We start from the raw sequence: 20,118 nt of genomic DNA, 5'->3' as shown, positions 1-20,118 counted from the left end.
CCCAATTTGTTATGATGTATTATCCACTGTAGAAATTGCTGCATTTTATTTGATGATGTTTTATTAAGGATTTTTTTTTTTTTTTGCTTATGCTCATGAGGTATATTTGTCTATAAATTTGTTTTTTCCTTTCATAATATCTTCTTTAGTTTTCCGTATCAACATCAGGGTAAAGCTGGCTTCATAAAATGAGTTGGGAAGTATACCCTCTTCTATTTTCTGGATGAGTTAGTGTAAGATTGGCTTTACTTCTTCCTCAAATGTTTGTTAATTCACTTGTGAAACAAATTGGGTCAGAATTATTTGGAGTGTGGAGATAAATTTGATTACAAATTTATAAAATATAATTTTCTATTTATGGACAATAATTGAATTGTCTTAGATTTAGGGGTACTTATATTTTCTGTTTCTTTTGTCAGTTTTAGAAAGTTTTGTTGTTTAAGTAATTTGCTTAATTTTCACTTAAGGTGTGAAATCTACAGGCATAAAATTGTTTACAACATCATCACATGATCATTTTAAGCCAGTATGATTTGTGAAGATGACTGCTTTCATCCCTAGTATTGACACTTTGCGTTTTCTTTCTTTTTTTTCTTAATCAGTCTGGGTAGGGGTTTATCAATTTCATTAAGCTTTTCAATAAACCAACTTCTGACTGAGGTGATTTTCTGTAAGATTTAGTTTCTATTTCTTTGTTTCATGTTCATTTTTATTATTTCTATTCTTCTACTAAGCTGGGTTTAATTTGCTCCTTTATATTTTCTTGAGTTGGTTGTCTAAATAATTGATTTTACAGATTTCTTTTTAATATATTCATTTCAAAGTTCAATTTCTCTCTAAGTACTTGTTTTATCTGTATCCCATATATTTTGATTTTTTTGTTTTTATTTTTATTTAGTTTAGAATGGTTTTTTCATTTCTGTTAGGATTTCTTTTTGATCCATGAGTTATTTATCACAGGTTTGCTTAATTACCAAATTGTATATTACCTAGATATTATTTTTGTTCTTTCATAATTTAATACCCCTGTGCTCAGGGAACTTACTCTGTTTAATTTCAGTTTGAAATTTACTGAGACTTGTTTTATGACTCAGCATTTGGTCTATGCTGATAAATATTTCACGTGCTCTTGTATATTCTACCATTGATCATAATGGTAGAATATTGATTGGTAGAATATTGATACAAATGCCAACTAGGTCAGTTTTTGATAATAATGTTCAACTATTCTGTGTCATTAGTGATATTTTAATCTAGTTCTCTTGACTCCTGAGAAAGAGGTGTTAAGATATCCAACTTGATTGTGATTTTGTCTCTTTTTCCTTTTAGTCCTGCAATTTTTGCTTCATGAATTTTGAAACTGTTTCATTAGATGCATATCTTTAGGATTGTTATGTCTTCTTGATAATGTGGATGCTTTTATAATTATGAAATAACACCCTGGTTATGTTCTTTGTCTTGGAAGTCTACTTGGATAATAAAACCAGGCCAACTTTGCTATGGTTAGTGTGTTTACGTAGCTTTTTCCACTGCAGTATTTTCATCTTGCTCATTTTTATTTGAAATTAATTTTACTGAAGTGTTAGGAGGAATAGATGCGCAAGGAAAACATTTCTAACTTTCGTGCTCTAGAGTTTCCTCTTTTGTTGCTTTTGCACATTAAAAAGTGCATTTTACCTGCATTTTCTATTTTCTTTGTTCTTGAGTTTTTTCTGCACAATTTGAATTCCACTCTCAGCATTTTCTCTCAACGCAGAGCTTAGCCCTAAAAGAGAGTTTCTCTTGGGTCAATACTAAGAGTTCATACAGCCCAGACTGCTTCCAGTCCTTTCAGAAGTTACTATACATCCTGTCTTTTGTTCCATGCACTCAATTGTGTAAAACTTATTCCTGTTTCAGCACAGTTCTCAAGTTAGCCCTGACTCTTTTCAGGTTACCTTTTTTGTAATTTGAGGGTTCTTCCTGCTTTTAGGAGAGATTTCCTGTTGCTTCTCTCTGCTTCCTCCTCTACAGATGTTGTTAGTATGTGGGTGTTATGTCGTGAGTAGTTTGTCCTTAGCTGTAATTTTGAGTTTGTTGTTTTTTGTTTTTTGTTTTTTGTTTTTTTTTTGAGACGGAGTCTCGCTCTGCCGCCCAGGCTGGAGTGCAGTGGCCGGATCTCAGCTCACTGCAAGCTCCGCCTCCCGGGTTCCCGCCATTCTCCTGCCTCAGCCTCCGGAGTAGCTGGGACTACAGGTGCCCGCCACCTCGCCCGGCTAATTTTTTTTTTTTTTTTTTTAGTAGAGACGGGGTTTCACAGTGTTAGCCAGGATGGTCTCGATCTCCTGACCTCGTGATCCACTCGCCTCAGCCTCCCAAAGTGCTGGGATTACAGGCTGCTTGTTTTTTTTTTTTTTTAAGTATTTACACTTTATTTCAGGGAGTAGGGTGGCAGTGTACAGTTGAGACAGCACTCGTGATCCTCAGATAATTCTTCTAGACACTCTACGTCACATACTCAGGTACACTTATTCTTTCACCACGGCCACATCCGAAGAAATAGCTACCGACAAAAGTTTCTTTTTATTGTGACTCATGCCAGTAATCAGGTTCACATTTGACTTTAAATCAATTGTTGGATACTCATTTGGCTAACATGTTCTTAAAGTTTTACACAAAGAACAATTTTTTTATTGAAAAATTTTTGCCTCTTCTAAGGTGAATACATATATTACTACTTCAGTTTATAACTTGCAAGGTACTTTTACTTAATCTTCATGACAACCTTGAAAAGCAGGCATTTTTTCTACTTACAGATGAAAAAAAACTGAAGCTCAGAAATTAAATTACCTGCCTAAATCTATGTGCTTTGTATAACAGAGCCAAGAAGAAATTATTGAATAATTAGAATGATTATCACTAGTATCGGAAGCTTTCGTGCCTGCTGGTAACTAAAAAAAAAAATTCTTCAGAGAACATGATCACCTGAGAATCTGTTCATGAATCAGCCCCAGTTGAGTTAGTTATAATTTAGAGAATATTTTTAGGAAATATATATTTATATTTATTTAATAGGCAATATAAAATATATAGCATATGTAATATAACATATGTAATATAAAATACATTTGTTTTGTGTTGACACATTCAACAAATACTTTGGCAATTCATTTTTACCCATTGGACTTCAAAACAACTGTTTATGATAATCTCTGTTTTACAGTGGAAAAACTGAGGCACAATGATGTTAAACGGTTTGCTCATATAGCTGGTCATAGAGGTAGGATTCAATATTCCTTGTCATCTCATTCTAAATCTTACATTCTTTGCTTTTGATACCATGCGACCTAGTGATAAAACTTTCAAAATGCTGCAAGATAGCTGACTGGATGAACTAGCTATTGCAACTTACATATGGCTACCCAAACAGATGGACTTGCTCTGTAATAAGTTTTATGAAGTTCAAAGACCAGAGCAATGAGGAGAATGAATAAACGGATAGAAAAGACTTGAGACCTAACTTCAGCCTAACAGGTCGTACATTCTTTTTAGGTATATAAGGAAAATGACCAGTTTTCCCAGAAGGCATGTATGTGTTTCTGTTATCAGTTGTAATAAAATATGACCCAGATATGTCTTATTGTGTTCTCTGCCATCTACTCTCCGGGCAGTTCTGACGCCGTCAGCACATTCCGCTAGATGCATTCTAATGTCACTACCATAGCTCGTGGCAGCCAGATTCTCACATTGCATATCCACTTCACAGCCTGACTCTTTCTCAGGTTTAATTGACCATACTGTGTCATTTTTCTAGTAGGCTAACTAAGGAGAAAAATATAATACCTGAGATCCACACATTTGATCAAATCAGTCTTGTCATCTCTGCCTAGAACTTCAAAAGCTGATATCCTGGGAATCTTGCTGCTCGGAGACAGCCATAGGCAAGCTTAAAAACAGCAGATTAGCCATAGCTGTGAATGTTTGTTTTTACGTGTGATGCTCTAACTCTTTTACCTTCTGAGCAAACTCAACTTAAAGATCTCAGTATTTTAAAAAATTAGCCAGGCGTGGTGGTGGGCACCTATAATCCCAGCTACTCGGGAGGCTGAGGTAGGAGAATCGCTTGAACTCGGGAGGTGGAGGTTGCAGTGAGCCGAGACTGCACCATTGCACTCTAGCCTGAGTGACAGTGTAAGACTCTGTCTCAAAAAAAGAAAAAAAAAAAACACTCAGTATTTTAATGCTCATACTGTTTTTCATAATAGACATTTGAAATCAGCTATGGCAAGCTGAATACACACAGAGATATGTGTAAGTGTATATGTTAGGGTATGTATGTATATATATGTATACATACATACTTTTTGTCACTGAGCAAAATCAAGTTGCCTTTGATATTTCTACTTCAGAGTAGATCAAACTTGAGTTTTGGTAGAGCAGAAATAGTGCTGGCCCCAGGCCAAAGAAAGAAAAAATAAAGACAAGCTTCTTTGCGTGCCACCCCTTTGCAGCATCTCTGACTTTTCTCTAACCAGTCCTCTTGCCTCAGCGTTATTGACTGCATTGGTCAGGATTCTTCTCAGGGCATCACTCATGGCACTAGAAGACTTTTGTTAAGTCAGAAACCTACCATTTACTAGTGGTATGTTCTTTGTCAAATAACCACTTTGAAACTCTCTGAGCTCCATATAGCTGTAATATTAAGCAGCCTCTGAGTGTCACCTTCTGAAAACTGGCCCTGAGCAATCTACTGTCACGGTGCTGGCTGCCATATTGGTCTCTACTCAATAATAGCACTGTGGTCTCTGACGGGAGACTTTGTCAGCATCTCCTGGGACTCTTGCTTTTATTCCCTCTAACAATGTAGGAAGGCAATTAGTGTACAAGCAATATAATATAAATATGGACTACATCTTAGTTTGGGGACACTTGGTTGATATTTCATTTGTTTAGAGTTTAGAAAGGAAGTATAGGCCCACCACTTTCAATATGTCTCATCTTGATGACAAGTTCATTTCTGGAGTATGTCCAACACAGAGTGATTAATTTTGAAATAGAATTGGTCAAGGGGTAGTTATTAGTACCTGGAGGATTCTTGTCAACTGCTACTATCTGTATCCAAAACTCTTAACATTAAACCATAAGAGAGCCAATGTTGGTGCTTGAAGAGTTTGAGTCCTCTTGGTAATAATAATTGTGCATGAATAAAATCAGCATTTGGATAGAGAAAGGCTATCCCGTATTGGAAAGTAATCATGGTTTTTATGCTCTTGCGTGTGTATGCTTTGACAGCTTTTTGGAGACTACGGCGTATTTCTTCATGAAACCAAAACTTGGAGAGAAGGAGGTGTCCCCAAATGCTTTCTTCAGTATCTGGCATGAATTCAGCTCTGACTTTAAAGACTTCTGGAAGAAAGAGAACAAACTTCTTCTACAAGAGAGGTAGGTATTTTCATTTGCACAGTGGCATTTTAAAACTGGTGTTTTATTAGGTGTGGCACCACGGGGGTTGCCAATTTTCATAGCCTGAATAAAAAATTAGATGGCCCTCAACCTGGGGTAGCAAGTTGAGGAGGATGCTGACATTTGGCAAAATGTGGAGTTTTAATAAGAAGAGTCAGCACAGAAGCTGGGACGCTACAGAGAGAAGCTGGGGTGCTGGTTTGCCAGGACCACTGTCGGGTGACACAACTTCTGTCAGGAGGAAATCATGTCAAAGTGACCACGTAAGAAGGCTTGAACAACCCTGCTGCAATGGCAGACGCACTTACTTCAAAGAACAGATAGCAAAGGCTGTAAGGGTAAAAGGAATAGTTTGCTCAGTTCATGGGCTATTGTCATTTTACCACTCATATCAAAATTTCATCCAGATATCACCAAGAAACACAGATGTCAATATTTTTTAAAAGACCTTTCAAGATTCTTGTAGAATTGTGTGATACTTTCTAAAATAAATCTTTTCAGGAAGGGGACTGTCCCCTCTTCAGTATATGGAATAAAGTCTCCATGATTATGAAATTCCATAGAGGCATATTACATATTAAGTCATGAAGAATGCTAGCCCTGTCAGGGTGGCATCCCCAAATAGCTGCGTCTAGTGGGAAAATAAAGGGAAACAGAAGCTATACTATAAAGCAAGCCATAATGCCAAACCAATTCGTATGCTTCCTAACATCACTAACAGTAACTTTACTTTAGATCTTTAGAAAACTTACATCCTGTGGGCCGGGAGCGGTGGCTCATGCCTGTAATCCCAACACTTTGAGAGGCCAAGGCAGGCAGATCACTTGAGGTCAGGAGTTCGATACCAGCCTGGCAAACTTGGCGAAAGCACCCTGTCTCTACTAAAAGTACAAAAATTAGCTGGGCGTTTTGACGGGCACCTGTAATCCCAGCTACTCAGGAGGCTGAGGCAGGAGAATCGCTTGAACCCAGGAGGCGGAGATTGCAGTGAGCTGAGATTGTGCCACTGCACTCCAGCCTGGCTGACGGAGCAAGACTCTGTCAGAAGAGGAGAGGGGAGAGGGGAGAGGGGAGAAGAAGAAGAGAGGAGAGGAGGAGAGAGGAGAGGAGAGAAGAGGAGGCAAGGGGAGGGGAGGGGAGACTTACATCCTGAGCAAGACTTTGTCAGAAAAGAAAAGAGAAGAGAAAAGAAAAGAAAAGAGAAAAGAAAAGAAAACTTACATCCTGAGAAATTTTGTTCACAAAATTCTGCTGTTTTCTGCTTATTGTCTTCACTTTGGTCTGCTTATACACGATATCATGGTTGTTCACCTTGCTTTCAGTTGTAATTCGATTTTGATACCTCCTTAAATTAGATGAATTAATTGATAACATTTATTGAGCCTGTAAACTATGCCAGACTTGCACTTACTCCTATAATTAATTATTTAGATCCATAGGTGTGTCACAGAAGAAACTATCCTCAGTGAATAGTAGGTGGAAAAAGAAAATGCCTTGAACAGAAGGAAAACACTTTAAACTTGCACTTTAAAGATAATGAGCTTATTCTACTTCCAAATGCATCAGTAGGTGTTAACATAAAAGATGAGAGCTTTTAGTGAAATTTCTATGCAGGTGGGGTAGAAGAGATAATTGCTTAAAAGTAAGTGTATTTGAATCACTCTTCTTTTCCTTCAGACTAAGTCATATATTAAGTGATATTTACCAAAAAAGGCTCGCACAGTTCAGAAAATTGTAAAGTGGAAGGTTTTTCTTAAACCTTAGCACATCACACAGAACTTCCCTTCCTGCCCTTCCCTAAGTCCCTACCTTCCTCCTTTTACCTCTAATCTAAACCTGGTCCCCTAGAAAAGGGTTTGAAACTTATTTACACTAAGGTTCAAAATGAAAAGAGTCGTGTTTCCCGTTGCACGATGATTTTCATCATATCTAAGATGAGAGTCCTCAATGGGAGTGTAGACAGTGTGATTTTAGACATCAACAAGACAGGACTGATGACGTTGTCGCTTTGGAGTAGCTGGTCCAATGAACATCACGTAAGCAAGTGCATCGCAGTCGGAGAATGGCTTGATCCTGTCGTGGAGGTCCTAGGCCAAGGATGCTGGACACCCTCCTTCTCACTTTCTTCTGCTAGCATAGACCAGAATATAAGCTGGTGAGATGCTTACTTAGAGAAAATGTTGAGATGGACTCATTCAGCTGCTTTGCTCCCTAAGCATCCTCACAGCCCTGTCTAATACATGCCCCACGACAGCATTCTCAGAGTCCCATCTAACACACGCTCCATGAGATAGAACTGTTTCTAGATGACATTTTCAACAACAACCCACTGTTTGGTGGCATTGTGTGCAGCTGACATGCCCAGAATGAGCTTTGCTTCACTCTCTAAGTATCTCATAAAATCAGCCAGATTCGTTTTTAAAATTCTTTATCCTGTGCTTGTCATATCCTAAAACTATGTGATGGGCTTTGGGTTCACACTTGGTGACCTCACATTCATGTGAGCAGTGTTGTGAATTGGCAGTTTACAAGTGCTCTTGATTGCAGACTTAGTTTTCTAAATCATTTGCTTTTAATAAAAGGCTAAGGAAGAACACGTGGCAGGTGAGAGCGCTGCTTTGCCTTTTGACTTCCAAAATCTATTACCCTCTTGGGAAATGGTAACCAGGTTGCTTGAAAAGGAAAACCATTGGTTGGAGTTGTTTGCACAACAGTCCTGTTCCTTTCCGTAGTGAGGGACCAGCTATGTAATTTTTAGGAAACAGTGAAAAATGAAAATGCAGAATTTCTTGTATAAAAATTAATAATTTCAAGACAGCAAAGCCTTAAAGCAAGCACAGAGCCCTTGGCGCCCTATCTGACTGCCCAAATGCACACCTGTGCCCTACTTTGGTGTAAACTTTTTTTTTTTGAGATGGAGTCTTGCTCTGTCACCACACTGGAGTGCAGTGGTGCGATCTCGGCTCACCACACCCTCTGCCTCCCAGGTTCAAGCAATTCTCCTGCCTCAGCCTCCTGAGTAGCTGAGACTATAGGCGTGCGCCACCACGCCCAACTAATTTTTGTATTTTTAGTAGAGACGGGGTTTCACCATGTTGGCCAGGATGGTCTCCATCTCTTGACCTTGTGATCTGCCCACCTCGGCCTCCCAAAGTGCTGGGATTACAGGCGTGAGCCACCACACCTGGCCTGGTGTAAACTTTATATTATATTTTCTATAGTTAAATGGAAAACTATTTCAGAAATGTTTTGAATGCCCCAGGACATGGATAGGAAATACCAGTGGGGTCATTTAAGAGTGTGAAACTTCTTGTACAGTTACTGTCAGTGCGAGTAGGACCGCAAGCGGAATTACAAATACTTAAAATGGGATGCTGTTCTCCAACCTATTTCTCACCTCTGTACTCCTATACTATTTACTATCAGCCTGTTTTCTTCAACGGCTAATCTTATACTGCCTAACAATATGTCGATTTTATACCATTAATTTTAGATATTTGCATGCTGGTCTTTTTTATTTTTAATTAAGAACCACTCGGTGTGGGTCTTTCTCAGTGGGATGAGTGTCCTTGTATCTGGTACAGCCCTCACTTGTCACGGGCCACACCGCCTTTCCCCTCTTTGTGTCTCCATAAGTATTTGCTGACTTGACTTGTTGCATCATTACCATTGCGCAGACATGGAAATAAGAACTTAGCCTAGTAAAGTAATGAAACATGTTTTCTTGCATAACTTGAGTTGATCATTGTAGATAATAAAATCCCTGTTCTGAACACCTCAAAGCAAAAGGAGAGAGGGACAGAGACAGAGAGAGAGATTTTATTTGTTTAGACAGTCAAACCTCAGAAGGGCGAGAGTGGAACTTGCCTGTGGGAGGCCTGAATGCAGAATTCTGCCTGCCGTGAGTGGGGTCAGTCAGCCGCGTGTGTCTGTACCTGTCTCTTCCGTGATCCATGTGTCTTTTTAAATGTCCTGTCTCTATTCTTTCTCCTTCTTTTTCCTCTTCTTTCTCTCACCCTTTCTTCCCAACCTACCACTCCTCTGGAGCTTAGCTTTAACTTGCAACCTAGGCTGTTCGTTAGCTGTCAGCCACTGCCATGGCTTATATTCTCATAACCCAGGAGAAGAGAGCAGTTTCCATATCCATCTGCAAAAATGCCAGGGAGGAACGCCGAATGAATTGTGTCCATCTCTGAATCAGCCCTGGTGGTACTGTGGTTAGCTTAGCAGTTCACAAACCTGATCCTGAAGTGAGAGCAGAGCGTTACCAGGATTGACAGTTCCCTTCAGAGCAGTGCTTTTGAAGGAAGAACAGTTTCCCCAAAAAAAGTAAACGATAATCTGGCCTAATTTATTAAGCCTTTAAAAGTAACTCATGTAATTAGCAAAATGTCTTAGCATGGTAGAAATAACCTGAAAGATGGTGTTAATGGTGTCCTTGAAATTTTTCTGATAGAATTTTCCTTGGACTAGTTTGATATGTATAGATTGAAAAATATCATGAAGGTTTTAAATCCTGTCTAAATTTTTCTTATGCCCACTATTTCTAATTTGTGTCTGATTACAGAGTGATAATAATAACTCTATTTTCTTACTTGGTCCTGATGACTCATATGATTTGGTTGATATATTTCTCGAAATAGTGAATTTCTACACATCTGTGTCGGATAGGGCTGCTGTCTTTCTAGCCAATGTGTTTGGATTTCCAAGTTAGCTCTGCCACTTACTGGCTCCAGAATCATAGAAAGTCAATTGTTTCTCAAGAGTCAGTTTCCTAATCTGTAAAATGGAAATGATAATACGATCTTGCAGTGTTATCATGTGGACTAAATGACATAATGTATTTGAAGTATGTAGCACAGTATCTACCTTCTGAATGCCTATACTGTTTTTCCATCACTTAATTAAAAATAGTATCCCGGTCATGGCTCCCTACAAGGTGATATGACGTTGCTAAGGCATGTTAAGCATCTTAAGAACATAGTCTGTAAAAACAAAGTATTACTGTGACTCAGTTACATTCTTGGTTAGGCAAAATATCTTGGTTGTGAGTCCAAGGATGAACTTTCGTTTGAAAATGTTCATGTAACCTATCCCTCCATGTCTACACTATGTGATACAATGGACACAAATCATGTGACCCACTGGTTTTGTCACAAGTCAGAAAAATTATTTTTTCATCTACTTGGAACTAGACATGTACAGTTGTTAGTAAGAAATCCTCCTTTTTTGAAAAAATAATCTAAACTTGTCATCACTGAGCAACACAAAACATGTGCAAGTGTGTATTTTTTTAAATTTCAATTTGTCAGGTGGGCACAGTGGCTCATGCCTGTAATCCCAGCACTTTGGGAGGCCGAGGTGGGTGGATTATGAGGTCAGGAATTCAAGACCAGCCTGGCCAACATGGTAAAACCCCGTGTCTACTAAAAATACAAAAATTAGCTAGGCATGGTGGTGCATACCTGTAATCCCAGCTACTTTGGAGGCTGAAGCAGGAGAATTGCTTGAACCTGGGAGGTGGGGGGTGCAGTGAGGCGAGATCGCACCACTGCACTCCAGCCTGGGTGACCGAGTGAGACTCCAGCTCAAAAAAAAGAAAAAATTCAATGTGTCTGTATTCACCAGAAGATGGGAAGGGAGACTGACATGTATTCTTCTAAGCATTTCCCGAAGGTCTCACAGAGCGTAGTTGTAGTAGGTAAGGAAATAGGCAGTCTTCGTGTCTTATTTTCAGGAAGGCGTTAGCATGACTGTCACCTAGCCACTAATGAGGCTCTGTGGAGCTAGGATAACAAGAGCTGTATTAATTAAAAGAAAGAGGTACAGATTGATTAAAAATGTGTGTCTTTTTTTACCCTGATTGAGAGGCTATGGTCCAGGTCCTGGGAAAGGAGGGTTAGGCTTCCAGAACAACATCACCTCTTTCTTTGCTCTAGTGAAAGTTGTGCTCAGTTTTCAGGATGAGTGTTCAGCTGTATAACCATGTGAAGCTGCCTGTGATTATTCACTGATTCCATATGGAGTCGTACTGGACAGTGAGACGTTCAAGTACATTAAATGTAAGTCTTGTCTTCTTCGAGCTAGCAGTATAGCACTGGTTGGTGTATCATGCAGTGGGAGGAACCAGGAGCGAGGATTAAGGAATTCTGCCCAGAGGACTTTTGACATGGAACGTGGAGCAAGTGTAGGATTTTCACAGACAGTCCAGAGAGCTAAGGGCTTTTAGGCAAGAAGAAGATCTGGCTCTGGCCACTGGGTCCCAAACCTCATAGTGTGTATTGTGGCCTATCATTATTTCATTTTTAGTTGGCCTGAGATATTTTAATTTAATAAATCATGACATTAGTAAGAGTTATGTTTAAAGTATTGTCTAACTTAATTTACTAGTTTATTTTACTTCGAGACAGGTAGTCTTTGATGATCCAAGAGAAAGGATAGCTACTTCTCTAATTGCACAAGCATGTGGCAGTCAAGTCTTGTTTCAGCCCAGCTGAAACCTGTAATTAGAGGAAAATAATTGGAATGTTTATCCTTAGAAGGTTATGTGTTCCATTGGCGAGCCCCTCATGCCTTGTTAACATTTCTGTTTCCATAATTGATTTGTATTCAAGTGAGCTGTATGTTCAGATTTATGTATGATATTATTGGAGTAAGTTTAAGAAGGAAGAGACCATTTTCAAAGAAATTGAAAATGCAGCTGAAGAATGGAGATAAGGAAAGTTTATTCTTATGCAATAACGTACTTGCTGGATACCTAAATGAACCTGCCTCTTGGGCTGCAATGTAGCATTCTTGCATTGCTTGATAAATGAATTTGGCCAACCATTCACCCTTTTCATTCCGGCATCAATTTTTAGAAAAATGACCCATAAAGAAATCCTCTTCTCAGTGCCAACTTTCTGTAACCAAAAGTTTGGCAGGAGAGTCAATGAACAGGACAGTCAAAATAGTGGCCAGTGGAGGCTGAGGATGTGTGGAGATTTATCTGTATTCATGTATTGGAATAACGAATACACATTAAAACAGTAAGTAATGCATTCAACAATTATTTATGATATGTATGCCCTACTATGTGATAGGCAACATTCCTGGCCATGTGGATCTTTTCTCTTCTCATGAGAGAAGCAGACAACAAAAAGTAAGCATGTATTTAAGTTACAAGCTGAAATCAGTGCTATGAGGAAAACAAACAGGGAGTCATCTTGCAGAATCCAAAGGGAGGAAGGTCATTTAGAGAGGCTGGTCAGAGGAGGCCTTTCTGAAGAGGCAGCATTGCTGTGGACACCTGAAGAATCAAGGGAGCAGCCCTGTGAAGGGGCACAGTGGGGAGGGGGTAATGTAGTATATGAGCATTCCAGACAGACGGTAGGGATGTTCACGGTAATGTGGCAGGAAAGATTGAGCACTTCCCAAGAAAGATGGGGGCCATGCAATGAATTTGATAAAGCAAGCTGGGGCCTGAGCACTCAGGCCCTGGTAGGTCGTGGTAAACATTGACTTTTATTGTGCATTCAATAGGAAGCCATCAAAGGGTTTTGTGTTTTTTTCCCAGAGAGAAAATAACCTTATATGATGTATGTAATGAGAAGATTATTGGCCGCCAAATGGGTAGTAAATTGGAGAGTGGAGAGTGTAAAAGCAAGTTAGGAAGTTATTTTAGTGACCTAATTGAGAGCTAGGACTGTGCAGACTGGGGTGAAGGCAGTAAAGATTGTAGAAAATAGGTGGATTTGAGATATATTTTGGAGGAAAATCTACATAGATTTGCTGTTCACAGGTTCCTGGATGAACCAGTTTTGGGAATCAGAAAATGGTAAATGTAAGCTCAGATACTGAAAAGCTAATATTCACTAGGATGCTAGAGATCAAGCAAGCAGGGTTTTCCTTTCTTCTAAAATGCTGTAGAAAAAAAGCTGAGGTTAAGAAAAGATATGAAACCCTGAATATTAGGATATTTACTTTGTAAAATGCAGTTCTTTTCAAAAAATGGAAGGGCCTAAGGTGAAGATTAGCTGGGAAAGGGCTTTGCGTTTGCTTCTTTATCTTGCCGTGTTCCAAGAGATGTTTTTAAAACTTTGGGAGATCTTCAAAATCCTCAATTCAAAAACTGAAGAAACTCTCAGTATGTAGTTCTAGAGAATCCGGACCAAGAGCTAAGAACGTGGCTTGTCCAAAGATGTTTTTAGTTTGGTAAGGATTTGAACATTGTAGCATCTTTTAATGAGTTTGTAGACACTTGTAAGGTATCTGAGAAATTTTTATTCCCCTTCAGCATTTGCTAAAAGGGTTTTTTGATGTCTTAGCAAAGTTTGCAGTAGAACTCTCCTGGATCAAAATATACTTCCTGGAGTGAAGATATTTAAAGTTACTCCTTTAAAAAATAACATCATGTGGCTTATGTGGGCCGAAAACAAGATCCTATTCAAGCTAGATGATTCAGGGGCAATTTTTAATTTCTTTAGGATACTTTCAAATGACGTAATGGTTATAATCTGCTAGAGGAAGTACAGACCTGTTGAATTTGAATAATATCAAATTAACAAATTGTTAGGTTTGTGTGGTCTTCTGCTAGAGCCTGGATTTTTAAGATAATCAAAAATGTAAGGAGCCAAAGGCTTCCCCATGGTTCATTCCCAGCATGACATGCTCCGTGCTAACTCTGACACCTTTGGGCAAAGGAATTCCACATTCACACACTCCTCCTGTTCGACTTAAGGATTTCAGCTTCACACACTACCCCTGTTCCCATTAGGGGGAGTGAAGCTTTAGAAAAATGGAAAGCGTTTCTTCTGCACTTAAACATTAGTAGCCTTAGGGCAAATGGATCATCAAAGCAGCTGTAATAAGGCATTAAGCTCAGTTTTAAAAGCAATTATTTGTGAAAGCATGTGTTGGGTGTGTATGTGTTGGGGGATGTTAGGAGGTTGGATACCAAGAATGAACATCGGTATTGAGGTACTTTGAGAATATATGTTTCAATATAGGACCTACAAAAAATTAGATAATATTCAGGTGTCTTGGACAGAGAGTGAAAAGAAAATGATCCTAAAAATGTAAGTAGAATGGCCAGTAAACACATGAAAAGATACTCCACATTGTTAGTCCTCAGGGAAATGCAAATCAAACCAAAGTGAGATATGCTTCATACTCACTAGGAAGGCTGTGATCAAAAAGACAGACAGTAACAAGTGTTGCAGATGATGAGAATGTGTGGAACTCTCATACATTGTTGGTGGAAATACAAAACGGTTTTTGCCATTACTTTTATGGCAAAAGCCACGATTACTTTTGCACCAACCTAATACGTGGGGCCTGAACGTAGATTAGTCCTTGTAAGGAGCTGGAGTCTCTGGGTACAAAGGGAGAAAAATGGAGAGTGACTGCAAATTAAGTTTCTTTTGGGGGGTACAAAATGTCCTAAACTTAGATGGTTTTAGAGGGGTGCACAAACCTATGCATCTACTAAAAAAAAAAATTGACATTCACGTCCAGTGGGTGAATTGTATGCTATGTGAATGATAGCTCAATAAGGCTGTTTTGGTAGAAAGAAGAATTAAGTAGAATTCACACATTAGTATTACATTAGAGTTCTAAGCAGAAAAGTGGACTACAATTGAACATACTGATGACCTCCGGTTATCTCTATTCAGAGTGTTCACGGTGTTGAAAAATCTGACATTGGTTCCTCTTCTTCCTGCCTGGCTCAATTCCTACTATTTCCCCTGTACCTGAGTAATTTTGTATGTACCCAAGGAAAGCAAATCTTGTAACTACAAACATGACTATTAGCTAAACAGAATTTCGGAGATAAATCTGCTGGAAAAAGCTTTTTAAAAAATTGTACAGCTCATTCCAGAATCAAAAGGATCATCATCAATTTCGATAATTAGTAATTTGCAGTAGTTCGACTCTGTGATGAAATAGGCTGGTGCTTTCCCGGTGTAAACCCATGTCAGGAAATCTAAGTCATGTTTTAAAAATAAACACACATGCAAAAAATACTATATGTATGCATATATGTGTGTGTGTGTGTGTGTGTGTTTTGAACAATTATTCATCTATTGTGAATAAACTTTTTCAAATCTAATCTCCATGGGAGGAGTCCTATTATTCAAGTTTCTATAATACATAGGACCTTTATTGCTAATGGAAAGAGATAAATACTGAGAAAAAAATAATTTGGTCAGGTGCTGTGGCACACACCTGTAACCCCAGTACTTTCGGAGGCTGAGGCAGGATGATTGCTTGAGCCCAGGAGTTCAAGACCAGCCTGGGAAACATAGGGAAACCATGTATCTACAAAAACAAACCAAAATTAGCTCGGCACGGTGGCGCACACCTGTGGTCCCAGCTACCTGGGAGGCTGAGGCAGGAGAATCACTTGAGCATGGGAAGTTGAAGCAGTAGTGAGCCATGATTGCGCCACTGCACTCCTGCATAGGCAACGGAGCAAGACCCTGTCTCAAAAAAATAGTAATTCAATATGATAAAAAGTGGTTAACTGGCAGAGTAGGGTGGCTCACGCCTGTAATCCCAGTACTTTGGGAGGCCAAGGTGGGCGGATGGCTGTAGTGTAGGAGTTGAGACCATCCTGGGCAACATAGCAAAACCCCATCTCTACAAAATATACAAAATTTAGTTGGGCATGGTGGCGTCTTCCTGTAGTCCCAGCTACTTGGGGACCTGAGGTGGGAGGATCACTTGAGTCCGGGCTGTTGAGGCTGCAGTGAACTGAGATAGTACCACTGCACTCTAGCCTAGGTGATGGAAGTGAGACCCTGTCTCAACAAAAAAAAAAAAAAAAAAAAGTGGTTAAAGTACGTAAAAGGAAAATGAATGAGTCTGTCTTTGCTATGGGTGAAGATTTTCATCTTTCACTTCTGTTTAGTGAACACTTTACATTCTCTCCAGAATCCCTATCCCCCCTGGTACCCACTTCCCCTGCCTTTCCTGTGACTTTCTGCTCACTGACACTGGGCCCCACTCCACGGCCTTCTGACCGAGTTACTGCTCAGGCTTTTTGCTTGCCATACAAGGTTGGCCTTAGAAACTTGAACCATGGGCAGCTACTAGGTCATGGGAAGAATTTTAAGCCCATGGAAAGGAAACTTTTGTTTAAGGCAGACAATACTAAAGACAGACCTTTGATATGGTGCCTACTCGCGAGGAGATACCCAGTGAAGATTACCCATGCTGATGCTGAAGAACTGGCTGTAGAATTACAGTGCGGTCTTGAATATTGACATTTCTAGTTCATTCAAGTTTCCATCGATTGAACCACAATCATCGTGGCAAATTAGGATCATGTAGCTTGGAGTTCTTTGGTTTATGTGAAAAGCTATTGTACACAATTTGTTCCTCCTTAAAGGGATATGTCAATTGTCATCATCATTATTTAAATTATTATGTATATATGCTATTTCTTCTCCCAGATTTACTGAGGCATAATTGACAAATAAATATAATATGTATAAGGTTATACAATGTGATGTCTTGATATACATTGTGAAGTGCTTATCACAATTAAGCATTAATGTATCCATCAACTTTTTGCGGTGAGAATACTTAAGATCTATTCTCTTAGCAGGTTTTAAGTGTACAATACATATTATTAATAATAGGTACTGTGCTGTACATTAGGTCTTTACACTTGCTCATTTTAGGGCTCAAAGTTAGAAGTATTCTTTGACCACTATCTCCCCATTTCTTATATACTTATTATAATATCACATCAAAATTCAATTCTAAAATTCTTGGTGTTTTAAGACCTATAATTTTGCAATTTTTGTAAGAGTAGTAATTCTGCAGAGCCAAATAAATGAAAACAGCATTACACCTAATATAATTCCTAAAATGATGTAAAACATTTTTGTTTTACAATTTAGGCTTTCTAATTACAACTATAATTTATTACTTATATTATCTATCTGCACAATCCCTGTGAATATTGTCTTACATGAAGCCTATGAGCATCTTCACTTCATTTCATTCTGTTTTGATTTACTTTGCTTTTGTTTCCTAAGATTTGTAATAAAACACCAAGGATCCCAGATACCTTGAATGTCTTTCTAAGTCTGAAAACTTTACGTAATCAACCTCGTCTGTCATTTCATCTTGTTGGTAATACTAAACATTCCCTAACTAATCTTTTAGCATTGTCTCCATCCTCTCCCACCTGGGCCGGCCACGTTCCACCTCTGATTGATTACAGAGGTCGCTCCCTTCCTTTAGGGCCAGCAGTGAGGCTGGCACCCGAGCGTCATGCTCGGTATCTAGATGAAAGAACGTGCTCCTGGCCAGTGTGGCTCCACGGCTCATTGATCTCTCTCTGGAGAAAGGCTGGCATGTCTCCTTGCACATTTCTTTTTTGAATGATTTAAAACTTGATGCTGAGCTATATAAAGTTCTGTCTGGATAGCTGTGCCTTATAGAGAGAGGGTCATCCTGAAAGATGCCGCTTCTGCCTTTTCAAAAAGGGCACGCAGACCGTTCCTAGAGCAAGCCACCTCCACCATGGCATTGTGTGGAATTAGCTAATGGTTATACCTGGCAAAGAGAAAATCAAGGTTAATTCTTGTAAATTTGTTTGAGTTCTTTGTAGGTTCTGGATATTAGCCCTTTGTCAGATGAGTAGATTGCAAAAATTTTCTCCCATTCTGTAGGTTGCCTGTTCACTCTGATGGTAGTTTCTTTTGCTGTGCAGAAGCTCTTTAGTTTAATGAGATCCCATTTGTCAATTTTGGCTTTTGCTGCCGTTGCTTTTGGTGTTTTAGACATGAAGTTTTTGCCCATGCCTATGTCCTGAATGGTACTACCTAGGTTTTCCTCTAAGATTTTTATGGTATTAGGTCTAACATTTAAGTCTCTAATCCATCTTGAATTAATTTTCGTATAAGGAGTAAGGAAAGGATCCAGTTTCAGCTTTCTACTTATGGCTAGCCAATTTTCCCAGCACCATTTATTAAATAGGGAATCCTTTCCCCATTTCTTGTTTCTCTCAGGTTTGTCAAAGATCAGATGGCTGTAGATGTGTGGTATTATTTCTGAGGACTCTGTTCTGTTCCATTGGTCTATATCTCTGTTTTGGTACCAGTACCATGCTGTTTTGGTTACTGTAGCCTTGTAGTATAGTTTGAAGTCAGGTAGCGTGATGCCTCCAGCTTTCCATCAAAAAGTGGGCAAAGGATATGAACAGACATTTCTCAAAAGAAGACATTCATACAGCCAACAGACACATGAAAAAATGCTCATCATCACTGGCCATCAGAGAAATGCAAATCAAAACCACAATGAGATACCATCTCACACCGGTTAGAATGGCGATCATTAAAAAGTCAGGAAACAACAGGTGCTGGAGAGGATGTGGAGAAATAGGAACACTTTTACACTGTTGGTGGGATTGTAAACTAGTTCAACCATTATGGAAAACAGTATGGCGATTCCTCAAAGATCTAGAACTAGATGTACCATATGACCCAGCCATCCCATTACTGGGTATATACCCAAAGGATTATAAATTATGCTGCTATAAAGACACATGCACACATATGTTTATTGCAGCACTATTCACAATAGCAAAGACTTGGAATCAACCCAAATGTCCATCAGTGACAGATTGGATTAAGAAAATGTGGCACATGTACACCATGGAATACTATGCAGCCATCAAAAAGGATGGGTTTGTGTCCTTTGTAGGGACATGGATGCAGCTGGAAACCATCATTCTTAGCAAACTATCACAAGAACAGAAAACCAAACACCGCATGTTCTCACTCATAGGTGGGAACTGAACAATGAGATCACTTGGACTCAGGAAGGGGAACATCACACACCAGGGCCTATCATGAGGAGGGGGGAGGTGGGAGAGATTGCATTGGGAGTTATACCTGATGTAAATGACGAGTTGATGGGTGCAGCACACCAACATGGCACAAGTATACATATGTAACAAACCTGCACGTTATGCACATGTACCCTACAACTTAAAGTATAATAATAATAAATAAATTTAAAAAAAAAAAAAAAAGAAAATCAAGGTTAAGAGGACAACAAAGGTATCCTTGTGCTACTGTACAGTCAGAAGGGAATTCAGCCCTATCCCTTGGAGGCAGATGCAGATTCAAGTTGTCTGGTTTTTTGTAAGGAAATGTTAATTTTTAGAAGTATTTGTCTTGGCCGGGTGCAGTGGCTCACGCCTGTGATCCCGGCACTTTGGGAGGCTGAGGCGGGTGTATCACGAGGTCAAGAATTTGAGACCAGCCTGGACAAGATGGTGAAACCCCGTCTCTACTAAAAATACAAAAATTAGCCGGGCACAGTGGCGGGTGCCTGTAATCCCAGCCACTCGTGAGGCTGAGGCAGGGGAATCACTTGAACCTGGGAGGCGGAGGGTGCAGTGAGCCGAGATCACGCCACTGCGCTCTAGACTGGGCGACAGAGCAAGACTCCGTCTCAAAAAAAAAAAAAAGTATTTGTCTTGAGGAGGACAGAATTACAGGTGTGTTGGCTAAGTCTGTAGCTGTTTTGCTGTGAGCAGAATAGAACCAGCATCATTAGGTCAGTACCAACTCTTTTTGGGCTTTACAATATTCTGCCCCACAGTGGTTCTGGGGATGAGCTGGGAGATGAGATGATCAGAGTGTTCCCAGGAGGAAATGCCAGCAAGCCGTGTTA

General features: G+C 39.4%; 1 protein-coding gene across 2 annotated transcripts in view; it reads left to right on the top strand.

Moving 5' to 3' along the window:
* The window catches only part of LOC105474638 (formin 2), a 399,919-nt gene that overhangs the window by 355,415 nt on the left and 24,386 nt on the right, over positions 1–20,118 (top strand). For both annotated transcript variants that reach the window (XM_011729456.2, XM_011729455.2), the window contains one exon: positions 5,272–5,421. In XM_011729456.2, the coding sequence (XP_011727758.2) occupies positions 5,272–5,421 (150 nt within the window). The remainder of the gene's footprint in view (positions 1–5,271; positions 5,422–20,118) is intronic.

Source organism: Macaca nemestrina, chromosome 1, assembly GCF_043159975.1.
Source record: "Macaca nemestrina isolate mMacNem1 chromosome 1, mMacNem.hap1, whole genome shotgun sequence".
Lineage (NCBI taxonomy): Eukaryota > Metazoa > Chordata > Mammalia > Primates > Cercopithecidae > Macaca > Macaca nemestrina.
The sequence above is the reverse complement of the archived record's forward strand: the minus strand, read 5'-3'. Positions and strand labels throughout refer to the sequence as shown.